A 24,377-nucleotide genomic window follows, 5' to 3' on the forward strand; every position below is an offset into this window, starting at 1 on the left:
TTATGAAATAAGGAAAAAAATCACATGGATATTTTTTCCGCTCATTCTTATAATATTAATTACTGCTGCTATGGATATTTTTAGTAATTACCTAAAATGTGGTTTGATTTTTAATCAATATAAATATAAAAATGGATTTCTGTCTGTCTGTCTGTCTGTCTGTCTGTCTGTCTGTCTGTCTGTCTGTCTGTCTGTCTGTCTGTCTGTATCAGGCCCGTGCGAAGGATTCGGCCATGGGGGGGGGTTTTAGAAATTGAAATTTAGCTAGAAATACCAACAATACAAAAAAAAAGGCGCGGTGAGTTTAGTAGAAGGACTTTATGAAAAAAAAACAGTAACGTAAATATTTTCATGGGCTAAAAGTAGAGCTTTTTCCAGTTCATTTCCACCAAATGTTAGAATATTTGGTTGGTGATCCACCATTCAAAATATTTTTAATATTTAAAAAAAATATTTTTAAGCGGTTTACAATTTCAGTGGTTCAATTTTAATTTTCAATAATATTATTTGAACTGGTTAACATTCTCATCAAAATCCATAAGAAAATTTCAAAATTATTTTAAACTAAATAGTTACAGAAAATACGCAAAAAAAAAACTTTTAAAATATCTCCTAATCTTAAATTTTTCTCTACTTTTATGAATATTTATATGATTCAATTTGAATCCATTCTCTTTTGATTTGCTGATTGTGAAAACATTGGTGAAATTTTTATTAAACAAGATTAAAGATTTAAAAAATCACTTAGGCTTGAAACCACTTTAACTTTTTTGTGATAACGCTTATGCGTTCTGGAGTTAGAGCGTTTGTCATAATTTAAGCTTAAGGAAAACTAAGAAAATCAAATAGTAATTTAGTCAACATTGCGCATTTTAAGCTTTGAAGTTGCTACTTTGAACCATTTTTCGAACTTTTCATGGACAAAAACTAGAAACGAAGTTATACTTATTGAAAATTTAGATTTTTGGGCTTCCAAGAAGATAATGTTTTCAAAACACAAAAATTAAAACTTTAAAAACAAAGTCAAACCTATTAAAAATTGTTCAAATCTTCTAGAAAGTTTGATTATAGAATTCGGAAAATTTATTTTGAAAAAATACTGTATAGCTTGGTTAATTTTTTTTTTTGAAAATTATAATAAAATGTTAGCTCAATTTATCGGCCTTTTCGGTAAAAGTCATGTTATTTTTGTAAGAACATTCCAAGATTATGAATATGAAAATTTATTTCATGAGGAACAAATTGATGACATGTGATGAAAATGATTCTTACCAAATTCTACTCGCAAATTTTTAATATTAATTTTTTCATTCCTTTCAATCTGCCTAAATTTTTATAGAATTCAATTGATGATTCAAATGAACGAACTTGTCGAAATTGATGTTTGTTTTAACAATATCTCAATTGCAATTTAGTTAATACATCTTCAAAAGTTCGTTTTAAATCTATTATTCTACAAAATTGGAAAAAGCGATCAAATGGAAAACTTTAAAAAGTTTTCTTTCGCAGAAGTCAAAATGACATACAATCTAGGAAGAAAAACCTTTGTTTCAAATTTGTCTTAAGTGTTTCGAAGTTTTATCAGAAAAGTGCATAATATCTTATTCAATTTCTACATATTTTCAAAAGTTGCAAGATACCAAAAAAATAAATAAAAATTATCTCTCAAATTCCTTGCACCTGATTTAATTGTGAATTTTGTGGCCTTGTGTAATTTATCAAAATCCTTTAAATGTCGAGTTGAGTATTTAGAAAAACAATAACCACAAATTATAGTTGATGTTGAAATGGGTTGGTCTCTTGAAGGATATTTCATATCAGCATTGAATTTGTTATGATATAAAGGTGTTTTAATATTATACAAATGATTTGTAATAGAGATGTACCGAATATTCGGTCGGCCGAATATTCGGCGCCGAATACCGCCAAAAAACCGTTAAGCCGAATATTCGGCTCACCGAATAGTTGAGCCAAGTATTCGGCCGAATAGGCCGAATAGGCCGAATACTTTTTTTTTTTTCAAATTTTATAAACTAACAGACTTGTCAAATTTTCAACTGATGTTGGATAATTATTAAAATATCCAAAAGTAATGATGAAAAAGATACAAAATCATCAAAAACTAAGTAAGTAAGTAAGTGTATCTGTGTTTATTTCACTGTTTATAGCTGTATACTTTGATTATCGTTTATTCCAGATTTTTTCCATATATCCAGACTTATCCATGAATGCAATAAAGAATTCGAGAAAATTAAATCTTACCGTTAAGGTCAAATATTGTTTGAAATTTTTCGGAAATTTACTGGGGTTTATTCAGATTATTTGCATAATCAAATAAATACTGATTTTTTTTTTAATTTTTTAGATTTTCGTTCAAAAACGATTTGTTAAAGTTAATTTAAATATAAACATCAATTATTCTTTAACCCTTAGATATGATTTTAACACTGCTGCTGTCATTCGATGAAAACATTAAGTTTTAAGTAATTTACTTTATTTCCCCTTTTGTATGTTAGAGATTAATGCCTAAATTCTGTTGAGACATGCTAGTTCTTTACAAATTTTTTAAAAAATCGTCCAGAACCGGCCGTGTGGATTAGTTTGGTCGAAAATATGGTATTCTTGAAGTTAGAGGTCATCGTTTTTTTGGCAACTAAAAGACATCTATAAGCTAAAATTCGACATTCATCTGATTCAATATAAAATAAGCAATTTCAAATAACTTGGCACCTGTTTTGACACCTTTTGTCCCAGATTACACAGGAACCCAATCTTTTTGATGATATACGTCCTAGAAGCGACAATCCATCTGATGTCCTTCTAATTATTGATGACATTTTGGAAATCAAAAAGACCTCTACTTAAAAAAGATCTGATGTTTTATATACCTGGTTGAAAATAATCGATTCAAAATCATAACAAATGTTAAGATGGAAGAAGTAGAGGAAAAATGAACTTGTCGCTTTTGAGTTTGTATTAAAAACTCAACAGAATATTCGACCGAATAGTTGAAGTGGTCACTATTCGGTATTCGGCCGTTCGCCGAATACCACTATTCGGTACATCTCTAATTTGTAATAACGTAATGAATGAACTTGTTTAGATACATTTCTTAATAAAAACCAATTTCTAAGACAAGATAAGGATTTATTTTTAAATTGTAAATCAAAAGTGACAGTTGAAAACTAGTTTCAATTCGTAAATGTTATACATCCTGTCGCAGAATTAAATGACTTAGGCCTAGAGTGATACAGCACTAAAAACCGCCGGAGGCGAGAAAATTTTACGACATGTTTGTTAACACTTAACACCTTTTGGAATGAAGAAATTTCCTGTTAGTATGGTAAATTCATTTCTTGAACTGAAAAATTTTACTTTGAAAAAATCTCCATGGGGGGGGTTAAACCCCTAAAACCTCCCCCCGTTCGCACGGCCTTGGTCTGTATGTTCATAGATTCGGAAACTGCGAGTGCATATGAGACCGGGGAAGGTATGTACTACAGTTTGAGACCCCTCCCTCTTTCTGGAAGGAGGAAAGGGGTCTCCACAGCGAAAGAAAAATATTTGCATAACTTGAGAACCATTCAAGCAAATGAAACCAAATTAGGCATGTTAGAGGATTTCGCTACGAGAAATATTTCTATGAATGTTTGGTACCACTTCTTTTTTCCAGAGGCGAAACAAAATTTTGAAAAAAAAAAACAAAAAAGATTATTTAAGAAAACAAGAATTAATCTCTTTTGGTTAATTTCCATCAATTTAAGATGGTGTAGCAAAGCACACCGGGACAGCTGTTAAAAATTAAATTAACTAATAGATTTTTTTAAAAATTTAAAATAATTTCATTTAATCAATTTTGAGATTACATGATTCAAAACAAATGTAAAAGAGGTTTAAAAAAACACACTAGTTAAAATACATACAAATACATACAAATATATAAAATGACTTAAAAATCATAAAAAAGTAGAATAATGTCAAAAATAGCAAATATGACAAAACAAATTTAAACACAACTAGAAAAGCTTTATCGGTATTTATACCGATTTTTGGAATGGATCGATGGTGGTACATCCTTTTTACGGATTGCATTCCAAGGCACGGCGATCCACCGCGTCCCCCAGTATGCTACACTGGGTCCATGGGTGCAATTGGTCGTCTCTAGATACTATGTACCCCTACGCCATAAAGTCCACCTGGGGCCTCTGGTCATAATTCCCATCCGAAGCTGCTTCGGAGGCTATACCCGAGATGGGAGACCAAGTCCGCGCTTAAGCGCACATTGGCTTATTCAAGTTCAAGTCAAAACTTCAGCATATATACTCTGCCTCTTGTTACGATTCAAGACTAAAGACCTCTCCTCTGAAGACTCGAGGTCCAGCCTTTACTCGTAACTCGTAACTCGTAACTCGAGGCTCGTTTGGTTTCCACGACTATCGTGCGCTCCGCCTCTACTCAAGACCGCTGCAAGAGACCAATCTTGGCTCCGCTTGGTTTGGCTCGAGGCTCTCTCCTCTTTGCCCGTCTGTGTGCCGAATCGTGAGCAGCTTATCCTGGTCACGCGTCTGTCACAGCACACGTCCGAGGCGCCGGGAAACTACTTGGATGATTCCCGGCGAAGACGTCATCCTACAGCGACTCGAGTGACTCACCCGCCGACGACGTGAAGTCACTCGATCCGAGAGTATTCCGCGGCCTGATACTCCTCCCCCTACGAGTTCGACTGCGAAGAAGGTATAGTCTTATGCCCGTAGCTTCCGTCGTAGATAGATATTTCGCGGCGGTGGAGGTACCCTACACGACGTTCACAACGTACCTAACAGGTCGGCATTCGCAGAAGGTAGAATCTTATCTGCTAGGATCGGATGCACACTACTCGAATGTCCCCCGCCGAAAGGGCATACTAAATACTCCGGTCTTCCTCCTTCCTTTGGCTTGCAACTTTGGAGCTGGCAACCCTAGGCATTTTGCCCGCCGTGTGCCGAATCGAGAGCAGCTTATCCTGGACTCACGCCTGTCACAGCACACGTACGGGTCTCTCGAGTGGCTCAACCGACGGCGACGTGAGATCACTCTACCCGAGAGTATTCCGGGACGTGAATACTCTTCCCCCTACGAGTTCAACTGCGGAGAAGGTCATATCTTATCTCCACAGCCTCCGTCGCAGATGGAGCGTTCGACTCGGAAACTCTGCGACGGTAACGGTAACAACTCAGATGCTTCCCGATGAAGGAGTCACTCTACACCGATCGCGGACTGATGCTGGTTCCAACTCCTCTGCAGGGTAGTCATGATCCGGATGAACCCATCACTGACCACGCACCAAGTATTGGTATCCTCGCACATTTTCCGCACGATGATGTCGGTTGTCCTATCTGGTCCGCAGGTGGCAAGCATGTTAGTGCGTACCCCCCTTTGAACCTCGGACAGTTGAGCACTACGTTCTTTGGTGTTTCAAATGTGTCAGCGCAGGTTGGGTAGAATAGCGAGGCCACGTGTCCAAACCGATAGTGGTACTGCATGAAGCATCCGTGACCAGTCAAGAACTGTGTTATGCAGAAATCCACCTCTCTATGTCTTCGATCCATCAAAAATCCGACGTTAGGGTTCAAGCGATGGGTCTACCGACCACGTTCCAAGCTGTCCCACTGGTGCTGCCAGCTGAACATCGAGGCCTCTGTGGCATGTTTCCACACATAGGGCATGTATCTGTGCTGGTAGAGGAAGATATCTTCTTTTAGCAAGACCGAGATGGGCATGACCCGCGCCACAACATCAGCAACACCGTTCGATATGCGCTGATAACTCTCAGCTTCATCAGCAACTGCACACTGCAGAGCTTTGGAAGATTACACTGCCTGCTCAAGGTTGCCTCTCCGTACCGCAAAATGGACGAGGTCACACTCGCCAGGACCTTCCTTCTGCCGCAGCGGATTGCCAAGTTGTTAGACATGGCCCATGAGAGGGCTACTCTCGTCATTGCGGCTCTTTTACAGGCTTAGCCGATGTGGGCCGTAAAGCTCAACCAGTCGTCGATCATCACCCCCAAATACTTGATCGCACGCTCGGATTCGATTGCGCACGGTCCAGCTGCAAACGTCCCTGATAGTGCTAAAATCAGGTTGATGATCAGCACCATCTTGGTCTTGTGGTAGCCAGACGCAAGTTCTTCGAGCGCATCCAACTTTCCACCTTCTCAATAACTACTGTGGCGAGTAGCTGGACCTCTTTGGTTGATGGGCCCGATGCCAGGAGAAACACATCATCAGCGAATCCCACAAGTCTCACTCCCGTGGGGAGACGCAGTCTCAGCAGTTCGTCGTAAACGATGTTCCAAAATACCGGGCCAAGTATCGATCCTTATGAAACCTGCCGATACACTAACTGTTTCCAGTCCCTCACTGGTCATATACTGTAGTTGGCGATTACGGAAGTAACACTCGACCATCCTACAGATAAATGCCGGATTCATCATACGAATGAGCGACGACGCAATCGCTGCCCAACTGACGCTGTTGAAGGCATTCTTAACGTCAAGGTAGTTCGTCTGCCCTTTCGATGAAACGTCGAACGGCATCCTCCGTACTGCGGCCTTTCCGAAAACCAAACTGTTTATCGGATAGACTGTTCACACTTACGGTGTAGAGCTGTATCCTGCTCTGGACCACCTTCTCTAGCACCTTTCCAGCAGTATCCAGGAAACATATCGGGCGATACGCTGATGGGTAACCTGGTGACTTACCCGGTTTTGGCAGGAGCACCAAAAACTTTTTGTTCCAAAAATAATGCTCACTTATTGTTCGTTGATTATCAAAAATACTGCATTTTTTGCCCTATTCTATTTCCGATTCCAGTTCCGTCTGGAAGTTTCACCAAACTGAACGGTAGTTTTGTAATGGTTTGCAAATGCTCTGTTTGATTCTACTCGAAAAACCAAAAATTCAGTTTTATCGAGAGGTAATGGAGAGTTTGAAAAATAACAAATCTTTTGTGTTTGTTAATTCATTGATTTTTAAGATAAGTTAACCACCGTTAATTAATTTTGTAAATTTATTTTTCGGCATATCGGTGAAAAGTAGTTCTGAAATTGATAAAGATGGATAGAGAAGTGAGGGGAAAATTTACAGATGTTGAAAAGAACGAAAGAGCATTTTTGCGAGGAAACTTATTAACGTACACCATACTTTACCCTGCAACATTTCATTATTTAGGAGAAGTAGTACCGGGATAGAGGTGGCACTAACTTAACCTATACAATGAAATCTGGTTGGTTCGAAGTTTACATGTGGTGAACACGTATACTCCGAACGGGCATACGTGTTCACCACATGTAGACTTCGGACCAACTAGATTTCATTGTATAGGTTAAGTTAGTGCCACCTCTATCCCGGTACTACTTCTCCTAAATAATGAAATGTTGCAGGGTAAAGTATGGTGTACGTTAATAAGTTTCCTCGCAAAAATGCTCTTTCGCTCTTTTCAACATCTGTAAATTTTCTCCTCACTTCTCTATCCATCTTTATCAATTTCAGAACTACTTTTCACCGATATGCCGAAAAATAAATTTACATAATTCATTGATTTGGAATCAGGGAAGTACCTGACTGAGTACAAAGACCCAGAGAAAACAAGGCTTTTGAAACAAATCAAAACTGATTTCGATTCAAAACAGTCATTTTTTTTTAACCAAACTCCTGTTTTATTTGAAAGAAAGAATTAATTCTTAACTAAATATTTTTGGACTTCGATTATCAACAAATTCTTTGATTCTAAATAAATGGTTTGTGAGCTTATTTCTTTCGTAAGTATTTTTTTTAAACAAAGAAAAATGTTTTCAACGTAAAGAAATGATTTCTTCAAATAAAAACTTCAGCCTTTGATTTAAAAGATATTTTGATTTGACTTGCAAGAAGAATAGAAAACCGAAAAATCGAATCTAATTCGGCTAGTCGTTTGAAAGTGTGGATAAATAAGGAGGATTCAGGATGAAGTATGGTAAGTGTATGTTAATTAGAGAGATTATATTGAAGATTTTTCTCAAATTGCTTGCATTTTCCAGGACCACGTCCGACGGATGGATGATTATTCAAGTCCCTGAACGCCTCAGCCGAGTTGAAAGATGCGCAAGATGACACCGCTCTAAGTCCCGCTGTAAGGACGACGAAAATCAGGACAGGATTATTCGATTATAGTGCACCAGTTTGTGACCCAGTGTTGCATTTGTGAATAAAAATAAATTTTAAATTTTAATTTCTTTCTTTTTATTATTTGACATTCCTAATAGGATTTTTGAAATAAAAGGAAACAGAAAAAAAACCAATTGGAATGAATGGAAAATGGTTCAATGAATAAATGCTTTTAAATCTAAACCTAAATTACATTGTTGCAAAAGAAAATAACTTTGAATCAAACTAAACGATTTTTTGTATCAAAACATCAATATTTTAAATCAAAGATTTATCAGAAGAAAAAAATTTTTAAGCAAAGGAAAATACATTTGTGCTAAAGAGATATTTATTTATCTGTAAATCAAAAGAAATTTTTCTTTGTTTTTGCTGAACTTTCCATTGAAATAAAAAAATCTTTTTGTTGCGTGTCCAAATTGTATGACACAATCATATTTATCTTTAGCTATCAATCATATTTTTCATTTACCTTTATGACTAAAATGACTCAACTTTTCATTTCAAGATTTCTTATATTTTGTTTACTCTGTACCAGGGTTAGAAATCAGAGAACAAATTAGAAAAAAAGCGCTCAAACGTCAAGTTGGTCTGATTAAATCACCGACCAGTGAGCAAGTAACAAACTTTGTTTCATTAGAATGATAATTATAAAAACTTTTTTTTTAACTTTTAAGAGAGTTTTACATTGAACAGGTTTACAAATTTCACCCAACTGAGCATGCCTTATCTACAAAACAATAGATTTTTTTATATTGTTTGGTTACGGCACGAGCTTTTATCTTAAACGATTACAACTCCTTTCAAAGGTGCTCAGTAAAAACGCTTTTAAGTGGCTTAAAAATGATCAAGTTTTGGTTATTCCGAAACATCTGCATCCACTAAGTTGTCCTCAGTTTCTTTTAAAAGAGGAGTATTGGACCCAAAAGTAGAAGAAGTTGAAGGAGAAGGATACAGCCACCTAAAATACAGATTTGACGAAGTTTAAATTGAAAAAACTTATAAATATCATGACTGAAAGAAGTGTGAGCTGGCCGATAAGAGAAACCAAGAAAAAAAGCAAAATATTTCATTCAAAAAACTATAAATTATTTTTTAAACTTTTTCACGAATTATCATAAAATTACTTTCATTTCCTTCATAGAAAATATTTCGATCAAACGGATAGCACCTCAAGTACACGGATTCGTAACTCTCCCATTTCTAAATGAACTAAGTTTTATGTGTAATATAGTAACAAATTTTAAACTTTACAAAACATGACATGAATATTCTGGAAAAAAAACATTCAATAAAACAACTCTTTTAGTATCCTTAATTGCTTCCAGCGCAAAAAACAGGAACACTTTTAGTTGAAACAATAAAGCGCAAAAAAAATCTGCTTCAAGTGCGCTAGTTTGAAAATCGAGCCGGTATGAATAAATTGACGGAATCCCCATTGAGTAAGCATCAGCACAAGAAGATTGCACGTGTAATGGAATCTATTGGGGTTGCATATTGAATGCTACCACACGATCTTCGAATGGTGTGAACGAAAATACTTCAGCTCACAATAACAGCGTGTGAAATCCAATAGCGAGTTGTCGATGGAAAAAATGGTATGACAGAAGTGATGTTCAAGGTGTTTTAAATAATTGTTTGTCAATAATGAAATTTACATCGAAGTTGACAAATTAAAAAAAAATCTTTGAATATTGAAAGTATATATTCATTTGAGATAGATGAAAAGAAGTAAACCTGTACTTACACGAAGCTAGATCCTGCAGCTGCTGGAACTCGCTGGGTGAAAGTTTATCCCACTTTCGTGTGTTTGCCATCACTGCGTTCATGTTCGCGATTTAATTTGTTGGCGCTTGCTGCCGGTTGTTGTTTCTCCCTAACGATAATCTGTAAAAATAGAAAAAAAAAGTTTGAATCAATAACTTTTTTTGTTGAGCTGAGAAAATTGACAAATTTTTCGGAAATAACGAAATAGCAGTTGATATACGCTTGTTTGGCTAAAAGAAGCTTTCGTTGAAATATTTTTTTTCTGTTTGAACTCAACTCGTTCAACGGAAACGGATTTGAATGGAATAAATATGCATCGAAAAAAAAAACCGAAAACAAAACTCTCTCGAATTAATTCACACAACATCCCCCGGTGATAAATTATTCATACCGAAAATATACGTTTCCTCAAATTGATGGAATGGAGCCATTTGGCAGTTCCATTACTCGGAAACGGAATTGCATCGATGGCAGAAAAACGAACGAAAGGAGAACCATCATCATAACTGGTCGATGAGACGCCCCATCAAGACCGGAGATTATTCCATCCGGACTTACTGAATCACTAGAACGGTGGACTAACCGGGTGTGGGGGTGGAAGGTGGAGATGAAAACACAAAGAAACTTAAGACTCCGGAGTTTCCGATCGGATAAATTATGTGTATCTATAGGTATGTGTAGGTGTAGAGCAGAACACCAGAAAGTCAATAAGTCAGTGCTAATCTTTTAATCGATATCTGCTTCGGTTGCTTCCAAGAGAACTAGATGCTGCTGATGAAGATGATGACGAGATGTGGAGCCTAGGTGTGGCGGGAAAGGAACCGGAAGTAGAAAACAAGGTGTTGTTTTGCTTTCCTTCATTGAGCACACCAACTGGTGAGCTTGCTTTAGGTTGATGGTTTTCTCATAAGAAGCAAACGATGGGTGATGCAAGTCAACAGATTTAAAACAAAAGAGGTGCTTTCCATGCAAGTAATTTAGAAAGATGAGCTGATTTAACTATAGTTGCGTTTTGGTATTCAATAGGATTATATCTGGGGGTTTCTCAGAGTGATATAATCTTTGTAAGGTTCGCATGAAAGTATAGAAAGGTTGATACTTTTTAGCCAAAAAATATGAAAAGGAAGTAAACTCTGCTAATATGTAATCTAGACGCACTGAATGATTTACAGCTGTGCTCCTACATGTAAAATAATCTGCACGTCCTGGTCTAAGAGTAAAACATGTTAACGCACCTCAATAAGAACTCCTATGCTATGAACTTTGGCAACACTTTACGTGAATTTTAGTATGTTCGACGCGGTGTGATGATGAAAAGATTAAAAAAAGAAAAAAAATTTTGATTTGTTTCGATTATAATGATCACGGTTGACTTGCCTGAAATATATTCACAAAATTGGACCGATGAAATAATAGGTATCTTGAATTGAACTCACCAACTTCTCAAAGCGAAAAATTTTACGGTGTGTAGCAGAATGAATCCCGCTATTGCGTAAAATTGTGAACATAAGCAACGTTGGCAAACGGTTCCACCAGGTATCCGAAAAACATTGAAATAACCGAAAACCCATCCAACATCCTGCACAATTTTCAAAGTGAATAAAAACGGTTAACTGACGTCAGCTTCTATTCTTATAAGAATTTACTGCACACGCTTGAGGAAAAAAAACTCCAAACGTGTTTTAATCCATCCACTTTGACTTTACTTCAAATTCATGAGTAAGTTATGAGGTACCGTCAAATGGGGCATCATGCAACAGCGGGATTAGATAACACATTTACATAACACCACACTGAATCCATTTTTTATTTAGTGTATTGTCATGAAGTAATCTTTCAATGATTACAAAATGATGATGACATAGTTTCTCGCATCTTAAGCTAGTGTTTAAGTTTTTTATTTTTATATAAAATTTGAAAAATCGAGCAATAAATGTACAAATTTTAACATTTTTCGATGCCGTAAAAAACATTACCCAGTATGACGTATTGGCTTGACAATCGTACCTACAAACTTTTTACTGGTTTCTGCATCCTATACCAATACTGTTGGTGTAAAAATATTTTTCGAACAATCACTCTTTTTTTAAATAATTTTTTTTATGATTCAGTTAGATGCCTGGGGTAAAATGCAACAAAATGCAAATCAAAGAATCACCTTGTAAATCTCGTTTCCATGTGCTGGAATTTGAATGTTTTGTATCACGCGTTTGTAAACATTGAAATTTCATTCATTCATACATTTATTTTTATGATGTCAGGTTGTAGAGTTTTTCGTAGTATTATTTAACCCCTAAATAAACAGCACCCTTAGTTTCAGAAAAAATGAGAAAATAAGTTTTAACAGACCAAAAAATTACTGCAATTGGTGTTTCAATGCGTAATGGCCTTCTATGCATCGCAAATATATTAAAAACTATAAATTTTCATACGTGTCCATAAGATTTTTCATTAAAAACAAAGTTTGTTGCAAGTTACCCCATTTTCTAAGGAGGGTGAGAATCGTATGTTTTTAGAAAATTAAAAATAACTAAAGATACCAAAATTTTTCTAACTACGTCAATTTGATGTCCCATCATCCTGAAAAAAAATGAGGCATAAGGGGTAGGATTAACTGTGAATATAAGTTTTTTAGAAGCCATTGAAGTTGAAAATTGTTGCATGTTGCCCCAGTTGACGGTAGTAAAGAAGTTACTACCAGGGCGTCCGTTTCCAGGCATAGAAGTGTCAATTTGACACTTCTGACTAAATTTATGTACAACTTTCAATATCGACAGTTTTTGTATTTTTTTAGTAATATGTCCACCATATCAAGTTCTGTCTGCCCACAATTTACTTTAGTTGGTTATTTTGTGAACCAACCTTGTAAAAAAGAAAATAATATTAAAATGCTATTTTTTGAAAACATTTTCTCAACAGTTTCTTTTCTTGGTTTATTTCCCGAGTAAAATTTAAGAAGGGAAGAATGGGAATACTTAATCCCCTTTTCTTATTTTCATGTTATCTTTATGGTAACTAAAGCAACTCGCCGTCTTTTGCATTTTCAGACAGCGCACAACGAACAAAAAGAAGGCCAAAAGTGTTTTATGATTATTTTCAGTCATATGTTTGAATGTCTTGGAAATAGACTTATAAAGTATTATTAGATTTTAAAAAAGCTATTTTTAGCTAACTCAATCATCTAGCAGTGATTTTTAAGCTTTCTGATAGTAAAAAAAAGTCGATATCAGTATCAAATTCACCTGATGCTTCAAATAATATCTTCCGATTGAATAATATATCAGATATCATTAAACTATTCTAATGAAAATCCCATTATTTTCACACCACTTGATTGTTCTGATTTCTATTCAGATTTGCATCAACAATTTTTGTAGTTTTGCTATGTAATGGGCTTCAAAAAGATTCTGCAATTCAGCCGCTTTGCCAGGGGTCTTAGAAACATTTTTGATTGTTCTTGAAGCATGCGTTTATCCTGCTACCCTATTTTCATTTATGCTGCATAGCCTAAAACATCCATAGGCACGATTTTATGGAGCTTTATGTGTTTTTCTTCGCTTATTTTTTCGTCTATTTGGAGCACATCGTGAAATTTCAATGAGCCTTTTCTCTAAAAATATAAGACTTGCTTCTATAGAGCTATCTCGATACTCTATATTGCATGATTATTCTAAACAGCTGAGCTCTGAAAAATGAACGTTCAATTTCAAAACAAAAATTTTCAAATGACTAGCTAAATTCCAATAGTTTTCTATGTTTATATTTAAAAAAAGGATAGAGTATAACTTTCAAATCTTCAAAAACAACACTGCGAGTTTTGAACATGTTCACGACATTAACATCAATAAAAATGTATAATTAGGTTTAGAAACTATTTGCAATAAGCACGAACAATCAGTTTTTTGTACTATATTTTGAAAAACTATTTTTTCTTTTGAGGAACTGATTAAAATAAACGTGGCGCATTGGAAGGATTTTACGAAAAAGAACACACATTTTTCAAATTAAACATTAAATATATTACGAGTGCGGAAGTATGCGAAAGTTTTTTCTTCGGGTCATGGTTCATGAAGTTATGAATTTTCACATGATATAAAATTTGTTGCTCGGACTTGCTGGGTACATAAACAAAAACACTTATTTTGCAAAAAAAAAGCTTTGAAAACTACAAACAAAATATATGTTTTTGAAAGCTCGATATACAGTACCCTAATTACTTTTTTGCAACCACTTATCCTCAAATAGGTATAACATTTTAACATTTATTTAAATTCTCCTTTTCAAAATATGATGTTAAGTCATTTCTAAAGCCAGTAATCACATGTTAAACTGTGACGCGATTTTCATACGGTTTGTTGTAAAAAACCAGTAGATAAAAATTTTGAAGTTCCAACAGCCGCTATTGCTCTTAAAAAATATAAATATTGAAAAAATGACTGGTATATGGTGTGAAATATATTCAAGAAGCAAATAAACATAAAAATCACAAAAATAGTTCATTTTCAAATTTTGATTTTTGGCCAGGTTTTTGGGTGAAATACTCCTGTGAGCAGCGTGTGATTTCAAGTTTCAATGCTCCAAAAAATAGAACGAAATATAGATTAACTAGAAGCAATTTCGTGAGACTAAAAAAATTGTGATATTTTTTAAGTTACATGAGACTTGATCCTTTACTAATGGAGATCCTCAATTCAGGGTGCCCGAACCCTATGCAAAAATCTAAGAAAATCCAAACATAAAAGGTCCGTTGACTATTTTTCTCATATTAGTTCTCACTTCACAGTGCTTATCAGAAAAAAAAAGAATTCTAAAAGTTTTCCTACTGCCCTAAAGTAATTGCATACCTAAAGGAGCAATTTTATAGTTTTTAGAAAAATACAGTATTTTTAGTCTTTTTTTTATCAGGAAATTACTGGATAAACATCAGTTTTTGGACAGGTATTGATAATTTTATGATAAGCAATCATCACGATTCATTCAAAAGAAAAATATATCCTTTTAGACTATAGGGATCAATTATACCCATAACATATATTTTGGAAAACTTCATCTAAAAAAAATTTAATGTTTACTATGCTTTGAAAATATGACATTTGTATTTAAGGAGGCTACATCCTCCTTCTTCAATTTCTACTACTTTTCGGTCCAATACATTCATTTTAAAAGAAACTGAGGGCAGCTGTTTCGAAATTTACAAAACTTGATTATTTTTGAGCCATTTTAATACGTTTTTCAAGAAATTTCTGCTATTAAATTTGTACCATAACGAAGTTAAACCATCATGAAATTGATCTTAATGTATAAAGGGTTAGTATAGATCGTAGGTTGCGAGGATTTCTCTTAAGAGGATTTTAAAAACAGCAAAAATAAGTTTTCGTTTAGAAAATTTTGTTTTTCCACAGGAGCAGAATTTTGGCAAATCATTATATTTCATGCAAAACAACAATACATACTTCAATCTGCATGGGACCTTGCTACGATCAGAAATGATAAAGCAATCAATCGCTAGAGTTTTTTTAAAATAGGGTTTTTTATAAGTTTTGCCGTCCATCAGAAATCACCCGTTTCATTGCCTCGATACCGGCTTAACAGCTAACGAGCTCTGGAACTAGCACAAATTTGTTTTTTTTATATATATATTAGGTTTTAATGAGTCATATCTAGACAACACTTTTAGCTTATCGGAGAAAAATTTGCGGGTCAATTAAGCAATTGACAATTAGTATTTCGCTTGTTCAAAATTAAAAAGTCTGGTATGAGTCTTGACTTCCCTGATGACCTTTAATCGTAGTTGTCGATCATGTGCTTCATTTCTATGCTCGATTTGAACTTTGTGGACATTTTTGACAGCGTTTTCACACTTTTCCACTCACACACATTAGTTCTTTGAATAATCAACGGTTTTCCCAGCTATCAGTTTGATAATGATGGATTAAGGATATTGTGCATTTTGTTTTTTTTTTTAATTAAACTGTGACCTGAGTCTTGACTCAAACATTCAGTCAGCGAAACTTTTTTTTTGTAAAAAAATGAATCCAACTGTGTAAGTTGAAATTTCAGGGACTAGACAAGATGAAAATCAATGTTGAAAAACATGCGAAAAAAAATTCGCCTTGCCTCCCGGTAGGACTAGAACCCACATCTTGCGCCTCTCCGGGGCCCATGTATTAACATTCTACTACAGGAGACAACCTAGCGTATGAAAGTTATACTGGAAAGTGATACATGGGTCCCGGAGAGGCGCAAGATGTGGGTTCAAGTCCTACGGGGAGACAAGGCGAATTTTTTCGCATGTTTTTCAACATTAATTTTCATCATGTCTAGTCCCTGAAATTTCAACTTACACAGTTGCATTCATATCTCTACAAAAAAAAACATTATTTTTTTTCTGCATCGTAAATATCTCACAAACGCGTGAATTTTAAATTTCGAAAAAATAGGTGGGATAGTACTTTTCACAGGCAGTTAAAATTTTAGATGACCAATTACTGGTAAATGAGATATTAGCAAAAGAAAGTGTCCCATTTCTAAAAGAACTAAGCTTTAGTTTCGATCATTACAAGCTAAAATAATCGTCAAATTGTTAAAAAATCGTTTGGCATTATTTATTCAAAATCGATCATTTTTGCAGTTATACCCCTTTAACTCTGAGGGCTTCATACAATTTTACAAAAAGGTTACCGTAACTGAATGAAGAAACAATAACAATTTCAATTTTATCAAAACTGTACGGTATATGACACATAATCTGTAATTTTTTAATAAATTTTCAATGTACTCCGATTGGTTTTTTGTGATTACATATAATTGGTTTGAAGAGAGGACTCTAGTTTTAATGTTAAGGAGTTTGGATAGCCTCAGAAAGATAGTAAGATCGTATAACAATCGTTTTAAAATCTTGAAAAGAAATTACCAAGTTATATTAATATAAAAAATAAAATTATAATTTTACTTCTACTTCAACCATTCGTACCTTGAATTCTATTTTTCATCCATTTCATTCATCAATATTTAATAACTTTCGCAACAATGTTAAATATTGAAAGTTTTTTTCTAAGCTTTAACAGAAAAGGGTATATTTACGAAAGTTAAACAAAAACCATATGTATTTTTATTGGCAACGTGCTCTGTAATTGTGTACATCAATAATGAACATCTAGAAATGATTTACAGTTGGGTAGTTGAATTCAACTAGAATCGATTTGGTACCGACAAATCTCTGGGAAGAACGACTTTTCTTTTAGCAAAATTTAAATTTTTTTTTAGCAAAATATATAAAACAATCAAATTTGTAGAAGGGGTTTTCCAAAACACTTGTCAAATCGAGATACTGGAAAATTTAAAAAGAATGGGGTTGCGTTGAGGAGGTCCTTAGTTTGAAAAATCAATATCATTTATGATAGAACTAGAGCTCCCTAAAACAATTATTCTTTTGAATGTCAAAAGCTTGAGAACGTTCCTTTTTTTTCAACGATTCCATTCTGCAGCTATTTTCATATGTGTCTATGAAATTTTTCTAAGAAGAACGGTGAACTTGGATACTTTTTTATGTTTTGAGACCATAAAATTAATTGATGCCCATTGTATTCAACAGTTCGACATTTCTGGGATAAATAAACCGAGGAGGTTTTTAATCTCTTAAAAAAAAATTGACGTGCATATATAAGTTGAATAGAACAATTCATTTCTTTTTGCGTAATGTTTTTACTATTTTTCAAATGGTGCAAAATTTTAGAAAATATGCAAGTAACAGAAATGATTTATTAGGACTGCGAAGATATTACAGCCCGAAAAAAACCAAAATTTAGAATTTTCTTAGTCAGAAACGACTGAACCAAATTCTACAAATTAAGTATCTTTGAGACATTGAAAGTGTTGTACACAATTATGTAGAATAAAGTTTCTTCATAAAATGTATCACATTTGAGTGAAGCGAACAATCGTCAAGCGAACCTAAATAGGCAAATGTTTTTATAGCGTTTTCAAAAATCTGTTATCATTTGTTTTCTTTGAATACTACAAAACAATTAGTTTTTATGGCCCGCCAGGTTATCTTATTCCTGAAATTTGACTCGATTGTTGAAAATGTAAGCCACTAATGCTTTAAAGTTGGTTTTAAATTTAATACCTACTCATCAGCTTTTCTACCAATCATTTACGTTTTCAAGTCCTTCATAAACATAATGCAAATTTACTCAACATCACGCAAGTTATCGTTTCCAAGATAATTTTATCTTAATGGTAGTTGTTTTGAGAAAAGATGAGAAGGTTTTAAGGCATTTTTTGTGAAATAGCCCACAAAAAAGTCATTCCTAATAATTCACTTCAAAATCTGCATAAACACAGTAAACTTTTCCCTCGATTGCCAGCAAAAAATGCTGGAAACGTTCAGCAATCCAATTTTTTGCTGGAAACAAGCGATCGATTTTATAATTGCTGGGTTTTTCAGCATTCAGTTGTGTTCTTGTCATTTTTGCTGAAAAAATCAGCAATCGCTTTTCAAATTGCTGAACTTTCCAGCAATAAGTCTAGTTTGCTGGAAAATCAGCAATCGAGTTGTCAAATTGAAGTCTGTTTGTTTCGCACGCTAGAGCAAGGAGAGACTCTATTTTACGAATTTTGGTTGAATTAATACAATACAATACAATAACACTCAAATAAAACTCAATGTTGACAATGTGTTGCTGGAAACAAACAACGAAGTATGGGATGCGTTCAATCAACACTTTTCGAATATCGGTAATGTTCTTGCTAAGGACATTCCTATAGAAGCAGGTTCGGACCCGCTGTCCTCCACAAATCGTGTTCAAAACTCTATTTTCTTACACCCGGCAACTCCAAACGAAGTGATTTTAATAATTAACTCCCTCAAAAACAAAAAAATGCAGTGGTCATGATAATATTTCAGCTTCTCTTCTTAAAGTGATGATTAATTGTGATGATTTTGCTAGGATCCTTTGCCAAAGTTTTAACAAAATAATAGATACAGGACGGTATCCTGATACCTTAAAAGTAGCCAGAGTAGTACCTATTTTCAAATCAGGAGACAGCTTCGATGTTAATAACTATCGCCCAATTTCCACATTAAGTGTGTTTAATAAGGTTTTCGAGAAAATGCTGATCAACAGAATAAACAAATTTTTAAACTAAAATGACATAATATACAATCTACAATATGGATTCAGAGCAGGCTCTAGCACATTAATAGCTACGTGTGAACTAGTGGATACAATTATTGGGAACATCGACTCTAAAAATTTGGTAGGAGCTTTGTTTTTAGATCTAAAGAAAGCGTTTGATACACTAAATCACGACATCCTGTTGCGCAAACTAGACTCCTATGGGATACGCGGAATCGCGAATGATGTAATTCGCAGCTACCTAACAGGTAGGAAACAATATGTTTCCATTGATAAAACATATAGTTCGTTACAAAACATAAATACGGGAGTTCCCCAAGGGAGTAATATTGGACCATTGCTGTTTCTACTTTATGTAAACGACATCCAAAAACTTCCTCTACATGGCGTTCCGAGGCTTTTTGCTGATGATACAGCACTTTTTTATCCAGGAAATTGTCCAAGAAACATTGTCAAACAAATCGAAGACGATCTAAGGGTCCGTTTGAAGTATTTCAATGCGAATCTCCTCACCTTAAACTTTCCAAAGACTAAATATATGATTTTACATTCCTCTCGTAAAATCGTACCTTTTCACGATGATCCAGTAGTCGATAGATATGTAATCGAAAAAGTCTCAAATTTCAAATACCTTGGACTTTTGATAGATGAAATCTTATCTTGGAAAAACCATATTACGTATTTAGAAAGTAAGGTCTCATCACTTTGCGGAATCCTCTGGAGAATCAAACAATTACCGAGTCATATTCTATTAAGATTTTACTACGCCTTCATTCATTCTATATTTAATTATCTTATTTCTTTATGGGGACGAGCATCGATTTCTCTACTTGCACGCCTTCAAACATTGCAAAATCGTTGCTTGAAAATCATTTTTGGTCATCCTTTACTATTTACAACAAACCAGCTTTATTCTTATTTATCGCATAATATTCTACCACTAAATAAAATGTGTGATCTGCAAACCCTATTATTTGTTTTTGATAGTTTACATTCAGAAACGAATAGAAATATTAGCTTTACCATTGGAGAACGTTTGCATAACACTCGTCAATCACGTCACCTTCAACGAAGTATTTCAACAACAACTCTAGGTCAATGTAGAATATCGTTTATTGGACCTACTAAATACAATACATTGCCAAACCATATAAAAATTATAAACAATCGACTTGCCTTCAAATCCAAATTAATACCCTATCTCAAAGAAACTCAAGTTTGATAACCATCAACCATCATATTAGTTTTTGTTATTTTTAATTTTTTTTTGTTTTTACCTTTATCTATTTTTAAGACAGCCTTATAACGTATAACCTTTTTTTAACTTTTTTAATCTAGTAAATATTTGTTTTGTTGTGGATCTCTTAAAAGGATATTTCATCCACTGAGATTCACATGTAACGTTATAATCGTATTTATTCTCGTCCATTCTCTCGCAACTAGTTTTTAAAAAAAATCATTGGTTCCCAGCATGAGTAGAGTTTTGTTCGCGTTTGTTATTGTTTTTGTGCTGTCGACATGCTGGTAACAGAAGCGTCCATTTCCAGGGAACTCAAATGAGTTTTTTGGTGTGGGGGAGTGTGGCGGGCAACTTAAATGTAAAAAAAGAAAATTATTTCTTTTCTCCTTTATATTCTAGCAACGAGAAGGCTAATATAAGTTACAAATTACCAGACATCAAGACAAGGGTGAGTTTTTGTTTCACAGATAGATATTCCATGAAAGACACCAATCAAAACTATTTTTTCAGGTGGCACTTTGGCACAAATCTTTCAGAAAATAAATACATCCCTCATTGACAAATGGGATAAGACAATTGTTTTTATTGCTTATATGCACAGCCAGTATTAAATATATAAATAATTTTGAATTGAAATATAAATTTGATACCGAATGCAGTCGGTTATTTTGGAATAAATAGCTGGTTTCCAGCAATTTGATTTGCTGGAAACCAGCATTTATGTCTGCTGTTTTATCCAGCAATTTAAATTGCTGGAAAGTCAGCGGGACAAAAACCAGCAAAAAAAATTAGCTGTGTAGGTCCTGATAATCAAAACTGTGAAGGATTATCGTTTTAAAGGCGATGGTTTAACGGATTTATGTTGAACAAATTTGTCCAAATATAAACTTTAACTTCCTGACCTTGATTTCAAATTTTCAAATTGGCTTCCCAAAGCTCATGGCAAAGTTAGTTCTTCCTTCAGAAACCAGGTCACCAGGTAAACACAACAAGACACACGATACAACCGACAGGAATGTGTGCATTTGTGCATCGATGCAATCGATAACATAGCTGGAGCAAAGTTTTTGGAAACCTTAACAGGGCACAGAACAGAATAATCTTCCTACTATTTTCCGGAGCAATGCATTTCCTCTGGATAGTTCCGCTTTTACCTCGGCTGAAATCCAATCACGGAACGGGGGGCTCATGAAAAATTCAACCTCCTGCCTGAGTCTCTGAGTTCAAGAATGTTTGTTGCACTGCATTGATGCGATGGAATTTATGTATTTTTCTAAGCATCGGACTGGCTGCAAATGGTATGTTTATTTTCTCTTCTCTTTTGGAAGATGCACTTATTTCGATTTTTGAGTAGATTGTACTTGTATCTACTTCCGTAAAATTAGATAAGTTTTTTTTTTAATATTTCTACAAATAAGCATGACAATATCCAAACCATGATATCACTTAAAACTTGACTCGCAACAATGTCAATTTTAGATAAAAATCATCAATTTTATGTCCCTCCCACATTACGAGTCCTGGAAAACGACTCAACTCTGGTTTTCTGATTACGGTTGCTTCTAGAAGCGTCCTAGATTGTCCCACCTTCTCCTTACTTCGAAGCTCATTTGTATTTGAAACAACTAGTTGTCACCGTCATCGGTCCATCAGCTCAGAGCAGTAATCAAAACCTTTGATGGCCACAGACATGCAGGGGTATATTTCGACGGTTTCCACCAAACGATTCTCTCGAAATGGTCCAACGGGATCACTTTGCTGCTTTATTATTGCTTCGTTTGTCCACCACAAACCGCACGCTGACGATGTTGATGATATAAAAAGTTATATTTTTATGGTCGACGTGTTGATAAGAGTTGTAGTCTAGATGGTTTGATTGTTGTAGCAGCTGTGACGAAGAATTTTGTGACGATCGCCATGTGCGGTACGATTTTGTATTCAAATGAAACATTCAGTCGCTTAATTTTACCTCCTGGCTCGGAAGTTGCCACGAAAATTTTGGGCTCGCGTGCCAGTTGTAAACGTAATTAAACGGTTGATTTGATCGTTTGATTGTCTCGGGGTTATGTAAAACTTTTTTTTATTTTTATGTTGAACAACTTGTTTATGTTTCGGAACATCACAGTTAATCTTTTCATCAGGTACATTAAAATATAGAATCAACATATTTCTTGTGACTCAGACAAATTAGAATCGAGGCAAAACATTCAAACAAAAAGCACTTCTTTGTTTTTATTCCGTCACTTAAGTAATACAAATTGAAGAAGCAAAACAAAAAAATAGGAATCTTCTCCGGAATGATGGTGTCCAATTTTATTGCTGACTCTGGGGCCATCATTAGACTGCATCGCATGAAGATGTCTGCTGTAGGATGGGCATTGGGCAAGTAGGTGGGCAAAGTAAAAATGGTTTTCTTATAGAGTGCCATCCCACTTTGGGCAAAACATAGGCGGGTAACCTGGCGATGATGATTTGACTTGTCTGATGGGGCCATTGGAGATGATGCTGATGATACCGATAATGATGACGATCGAGATTGAAATAGTTAAGAGTACGGGGGAAATATCTTTGGTGATGAGTTGTTGAATTTGGTTTCTAGCTTCGGTTGGTTTAAATTCCAAACGATTTGTCTTCAAGTTTTGCTAGCGGAAAACCACTGTTGAATAAATATATTTTGTGAAACGAGCCCTAGTTTCAACTGCTCTCATCAATCTATCAAATTAAAGTGTTGTATATTTGAAATATACGAATCTAAATCCCACTCTGTTGCTTTTTTTCACAAAAAAAATAAACGTCCAAGCTGTAAAGATCTCGAATAATCCAAATGTAAAAAAGGAAACACATCTGTACATAAGTAAAAAGTGTTCCCATTACATAATGCAAAGTTATGTTCCCATTTCGGTTTTTCATCTAATTGATTTTGCAAAATATGCCAATGTTCTCATAAATCGTCTATGGCCCAGAGAGATATGAGATTGAACTCCGCCGGAAGCGAGCCAATTTTCATATTTTTTTCACTTATTTTTAAAATTCCTTCTGGTATCCAGAAATTTAACGGTAAAACGCCAAACTAATTTCTTAAACCGAAAATTCCTAATTCTTTCTTGCTTATCATTCCATCCTATTTGATCCTGCCCTAGGTCTTTGTTTTATGAACTTTCGGCGTCCCTTTTCGATAGCAATAATACCACAAACTATCCTCTGATGTGAACAAATCGTAGATGATGGAAATTAAAATGTTTCTCATCGTATGTAATTATGGCTTTCTTTAAGTTATAATTCTGCAAATTAAGTTAAAATAAAGGGATTTTTTCAAAATAAGGTTAATAAAGAAAGAAATATCTAAAAAAAGCAACAATTGACATATTTTTCATCTTTCTCGGAAAACTTCAAACTTCACTTTTTCACAAAATGATTTCATTATTTCTGGAAAAAAAATCCCATGTATTTTATATGAGAGAAACAGCTAAGGGAAAAAGTTATCTTGTTGACGATTGAAAATTATATACACTGCAGTCCTTTAGAAAGGCATTCTTCCTTACACTCTGATTAATCATCTTTTGACGTTGACTATCGAGAAAATCGAACATTATCTTTTTTTTTGAGAAAATAAATGCATAATTCTAACCTTGCTTTGAGTTTAGGATCTGTACGAACTGTACTTTCTCTAAGCGATATCTCAAGAATGGTTGAAGCTAGAATCATGAAATTTTCTGACTTTTCCTAAAATGAGGAAGTCTACAATTTCTCATTTTGAGATAATTGAATAGGGTAACCTGTGTCACCCAACAAAAAAAAGGACAATTAGCGGGTTAGGGTCATACAGACCCGGATTATTTTTTTGTCTATATTTAAAATCAAATCTTCTGATCCAATTTACATAAACACTACTATTTTCAAATCGTTCAAATGTCTGCTATCAGATGTTTCTTAGTATATTGATTGTTGATTTTCATGGTCTTCATAAAAGGACATTGAAGCCAAAAAGTCCTTAAAAAAGGATGGTGTGTATCAAAGATAACTCGTTTTATTAAAGTTGTATCGAAA

General features: G+C 34.5%; 1 protein-coding gene across 5 annotated transcripts in view; it reads right to left on the reverse strand.

Moving 5' to 3' along the window:
- LOC129757634 (diacylglycerol kinase 1) overlaps positions 1 to 24,377 on the reverse strand; it is a 459,105-nt gene that overhangs the window by 251,273 nt on the left and 183,455 nt on the right. For all 5 annotated transcript variants that reach the window (XM_055754909.1, XM_055754905.1, XM_055754906.1 and 2 more), the window contains exon 3: positions 9,931 to 10,070. In XM_055754909.1, coding sequence (XP_055610884.1) covers positions 9,931 to 10,012 — 82 coding nt within the window. In that variant the 5' untranslated portion in view covers positions 10,013 to 10,070. The remainder of the gene's footprint in view (positions 1 to 9,930; positions 10,071 to 24,377) is intronic.

The sequence above is a fragment of the Uranotaenia lowii genome, chromosome 3, assembly GCF_029784155.1.
Source record: "Uranotaenia lowii strain MFRU-FL chromosome 3, ASM2978415v1, whole genome shotgun sequence".
NCBI lineage: Eukaryota > Metazoa > Arthropoda > Insecta > Diptera > Culicidae > Uranotaenia > Uranotaenia lowii.